This window comes from Porites lutea, chromosome 4, assembly GCF_958299795.1.
Source record: "Porites lutea chromosome 4, jaPorLute2.1, whole genome shotgun sequence".
NCBI lineage: Eukaryota > Metazoa > Cnidaria > Anthozoa > Scleractinia > Poritidae > Porites > Porites lutea.
Window position 1 is genome coordinate 22,525,497 of NC_133204.1, and position 4,416 is coordinate 22,529,912.

Here is a 4,416-nt window from a genome sequence, read left to right on the forward strand (position 1 = left end):
TTGAAACGCCACCAAGCAGCGAAGTTTTTGAGGAATTTTCAGGTACATTTTGTAGCTCTATAGTCAAGAAAATTACGCATTTGTGAACATTTTATCGATCTTTAACGTTTTATACATTTTGAGATCGGCTTGAGCGCCCTGATTTCAGATTTGTGTTGAATAATTTTTGTCATGTGCTCAGCCGATTTTACTTGCGTGAACGGATCCACGAGCCAAATTTGTGTCACGCGAATTGCTTTTAAGGATTAATTTATGGGCCTTTGAATAAAAATTTTCGAGAAATAATTTCTCTGTCTATTGTTTTGTGTTCTTTCATTGATTAACATTTGCTCAAAACACGATCCTGAGACAACGCATGCAAGTTGAATTTAATGCTTCTCACATTTATAATACACGCATCACTTCTGTGAATGTCGGCAAATTTTATAGGAGTTTTACTTTTAGATTCAGCTTCTGGGCACTTTTTGATACGCAGCAAATGTATTTTATTTGAAAGTCTGGTTTTTCTAATTATTCAAGATTTGAGGTCTAAGTCTACAACACACGAATCAATATTGTGTTTACTTTGAAAATTCGCGAGCGGTAAACTCCGATAGCTCAGTTGGAATTGATGAGATTGAAGGAGCAGTATAAATCTTCATAGGACTATGAATAACATTCTGATGACTTTTCAAAGCCGGTCGGCAAAAGTCGATCCCACAAATATCCACAAGAGTGGTTAGTAACCAAAATCTCCTGCTGCCTGCTTGCTTGCTGTTCACAACATTAACGTCATCTTTGAATTTCAAAAAGTAACGGACGCATGCGCATTCTGTTTTTGTCTAGGCGTTTCCCGCCCGTTCGCCTCGGATACGTCACCGAAATGAATTGACCGAGAGGGACTGGCAAAACGCCGTCCAGGGACTAACAGGGATTAACAGGGACAAACAGGGACTAGGCAAGAGTTGCCCTAAGCCCCAGACCTCTACCGTCTTTACACATATGCCAAGAACCGAGCATGCCCATTACATTCTTAAACGAAAAAATTGAGAAAATGGCTTCAGCTAATCCAGATATTTTATATAAATTTGAGTCTATGAGAACGAAATGGAGACGCTGTTTTGACGAGGATAAGCCTGATATAGCAAAGACTGTTAGACACTTCTTTGGCCGACAGTTTTACAGAAAGCACAAGCATTCTACGTATGTGATCGGCGAACTGCCCGATGGAATATTCTTGTTCGTAAAACCTACCATGTACCAAAACCTTAAGAAGAAAATTGAAGAGCAAATTGAAGAGACGTTGCCTGACGTTCGACCGACAACTGGTGCCACTATTATAGAGGAAGAAAAATGGTTTCCAGATGAGCAGTCTTTTACTGAGTTTCTCGATGCTAAAAGAGAAGAACATTATAAAAGTGTTGAAAGGTAAAGTAATATTTACAGCTATTGAAGACTTATAGCTGGCCATATGACGTCGGCGGCGATCACACAAACATAAACAAAACCATATAACTGGATTTAAAGACAAAGCCATGCCACGTTCGTTATTGACCGCAAGTTTTCAGTTTTCAAAACGGTTTGTTGATCATAGAGATGACGTCAAAAATCAGGTTGTGAAAACCCACGGCAAAGTTATTAGCATTTGTTATGTTGTGTAATTTCTATTATCGTTAAAAGAGTAGACAAAGAAAAATGTAGTCGATTCGTCTGGTACTTTTTTCCTATAACAATACTGGAGTTTCTCGGAAACAGGGTCTCGGAAGCTGCTCCCCGTCGAGTTTCTCGGAAAACTGATTTTCTTCCCGTGTGACATTAAAAAATGGCGCCTTCATTGAACTATTTTTGAACAGATTGTCGTGATACTCAGTTCAGAGTTTTTTTTACCCATTGTATTTGTTACAGCCAGCCAATACTGGCGCGTCCGCTTATAGTGCAGAAATTATGGCTTTTTTAATCATGAAATTTATACATGGCTGGGAAGCTGTGGGGAATAAATTAAACGAGAGAAATGAATTTTTGATAACTGAATCTCAATGTGATTTCTTTTGTTTTATTCCTTCAGCCTGGGTCAAAAATTCGAAACTGGCCAATACAAAAGTGACCTCTTCAGCTTATCTGCTTTCACCCTGCTAGTAGAGTCGCTTCGATCTTTCCTAGATAAGTCGGGAAAGAGAGGTTCGTTCCTCTTCCCGACTTATCTAGGAAGATCGAAGGAGTACTCTGTTCGCAGGGTAATCTGCTTTGTTTTGCCAATGCAGGTCTCAGAAGAATGCGTTTGTTTGTTTCAAGAGCCAAACACGAGCCTCATCCATTTTTGACTAGCCTGAATTTCAGACATTCCTTCGAGTCATATACTCCTCTCAGCAACGTAAACCGAAAACCGGGTAGTGAGTTTGATTGGTTGATTGCTGAATGGAGTATTCGACTTGAGGGAATGTGTGAAATTTTGGATACATTTTTGAGCTTCATGGCCACAGAAAAGCAATGAACAGTTTGAAGAAATAATTTGTTAAGCGCTCAGGCGTGACTGCGTGACGAAGGAAAACAAAGTTGTCTTTTTCACAGCCATAAACTGGGCCTGTTTGGCCTTTTAGGTCCTTTCAGAGACCGCAATGACAAATTTCCCTACCCTTTCAAATTTTTCAACTAATGAAATCCGTACCCTCTGATACTGACCCGAATCCTGAAAAAGATACCCCTTTCGGGCGGAGCCTCCCAGTTTAGGCCATTATAGGGAGTACCCCATTCCATGGGCGTCGAACCCAATAATGTGCGGAATACATCGAGTATTTTGACTGATATATTTTGCCTTTAGGGCTTTAATTTACAGTACCAAGTAAATTAAAATCGATTTAACATTTTATTATTCTTCTCAGGAGACAGCAGGAAGCAAATGCAAGCTTAAGACGACTACGCAAGACCTTGAAAGCCAGTCCAGGAGCGAAGATTCTGGCATTTAACCTGGTGGTTTTAGAAGGTGACCACAATGTCGTCCTTGAGATTGGCTACACTAGGACAACTTTACGAGACAAGCCACATCAAAAGCGAGCGTTTCACTACATTATCAAAGAAAACCTCAGGTATATGTGCGAGTTTGAAACCGAAAAATGCATTTAATTATTTATATCACAAACGGCGACACTTCAGCCTTTAAATTAAATGTTATTTATCACAACTTCCCTCTTGACTGGTTGTAGAAACTAATTTGCGCTTCCGGTTATTTGAATCCTAGCTGGAAGGCCTCAACAAGCAGCTTGAGCAAGATTAAACGTTCAACGTAGTATCCGACGAAATCATCGTCATCATCATCATCATCATCATCATTATCATCATTATATTTTGTAGGCAAAAGAGTTGAGACCCTTACTGTTAATTACCACTAATTTTTTTACGGTAAATATTTCCGTGAAAATATAGTGATCAGTGTGGAGCTGAAGAACTCTGCAGTACTCCTATAAATACCACCGCCTATTTTTAAATAGGGGGTGGAATTCATTAACTTGAATGTCTTTTTCTCTGACAGGTACGAAAACAAGGATAGGAATCGCTTCGAGTTTGGCACCTCTGAGCGCATGTCTCTCGAGGAAGCCGCTGCAAAAGTCCAGGAACAGATCGCGGCTGTTAATATCTTAGTCACACATGGCGGAGCACAGTATGCAAAGTTACTTAACAGCTGTGGGATTTCTGTGACAGAGAAGATTATGTTTGACACACAACTTCTAGCCATGGTTTTATTACAAGATCGACGACTGGACCTCAATAATCTAAAGAAACTGCTAGTCGAGTTGGAAATCCCATTTAATGAAAATGTTCGCCTTTACAACAGCGGAAATTATGCCTTCTTAAACACGGCTGTATTTCTGAAACTGAAAAACATCGCAATCTCGCGAAAGTAGCTCACTCAATTGTATCTTCAAATCGATTCTGAATAATTCTATGAGTAAAGGAAACCTTCTGTTTTCGTATTTTAGGTGGATTTGAATCCCTTCTATATTCTTTAAACTTTTTATGGGTCTTTCAGAGAGTTGAATTACTATTATACTGAGATTGTATTGCAGATGAAGGATTCTCTCTTTTTGAGTCAAAATAAGTTTTCCTGCGTTATTGTTGCTATGGTAACCTGCTACGCTAAGAAAAGTACAGAATTTTTCCACCAATGATTGGAATTTAGTTTACGGCATCCCAGAAACAGAACAAAATACGTCAACGTTCTAGTATTACCTGTCACCCAAAAACTGGGTAAAAATACTATTGACAGCCGTTAAGGATCACGTTCACCCAATCAACTTTGAGCGCCTCGTTAGCCTTCTAATTATATAGCAGTCAGTTAATCCAGTATTGTCAGCACGGCTATTATCCTTTAATTTCTCAGAACTGTCCAATTTGGGATTTAATTTGGACAGTTTTCAATATGGAATTTGAGTAAAAAATGCA

At 39.2% G+C, this 4,416-nt stretch overlaps 1 protein-coding gene across 1 annotated transcript; it reads left to right on the top strand.

The window, feature by feature from the left end:
• The first annotated feature begins 983 nt into the window (after positions 1-983).
• LOC140932941 (uncharacterized) lies at positions 984-4,269 on the top strand. The gene is made up of 3 exons (XM_073382445.1): positions 984-1,407; positions 2,859-3,062; positions 3,506-4,269. The coding sequence occupies exons 1-3, from the start codon at positions 998-1,000 to the stop codon at positions 3,876-3,878; spliced, it is 987 nt and encodes a 328-aa protein (XP_073238546.1). The 5' UTR covers positions 984-997; the 3' UTR covers positions 3,879-4,269.
• The last annotated feature ends 147 nt before the right edge of the window (positions 4,270-4,416 follow it).

Bases quoted from the DNA above. Each gene is read 5' to 3' on its own strand.
- LOC140932941 (XM_073382445.1), top strand. From the start codon at position 998: ATGCCCATTACATTCTTAAACGAAAAAATTGAGAAAATGGCTTCAGCT. The intron at 1,408-2,858 runs GTAAAGTAATAT...TATTCTTCTCAG, and splicing joins CATTATAAAAGTGTTGAAAG to GAGACAGCAGGAAGCAAATG. The intron at 3,063-3,505 runs GTATATGTGCGA...TTTCTCTGACAG, and splicing joins ATTATCAAAGAAAACCTCAG to GTACGAAAACAAGGATAGGA.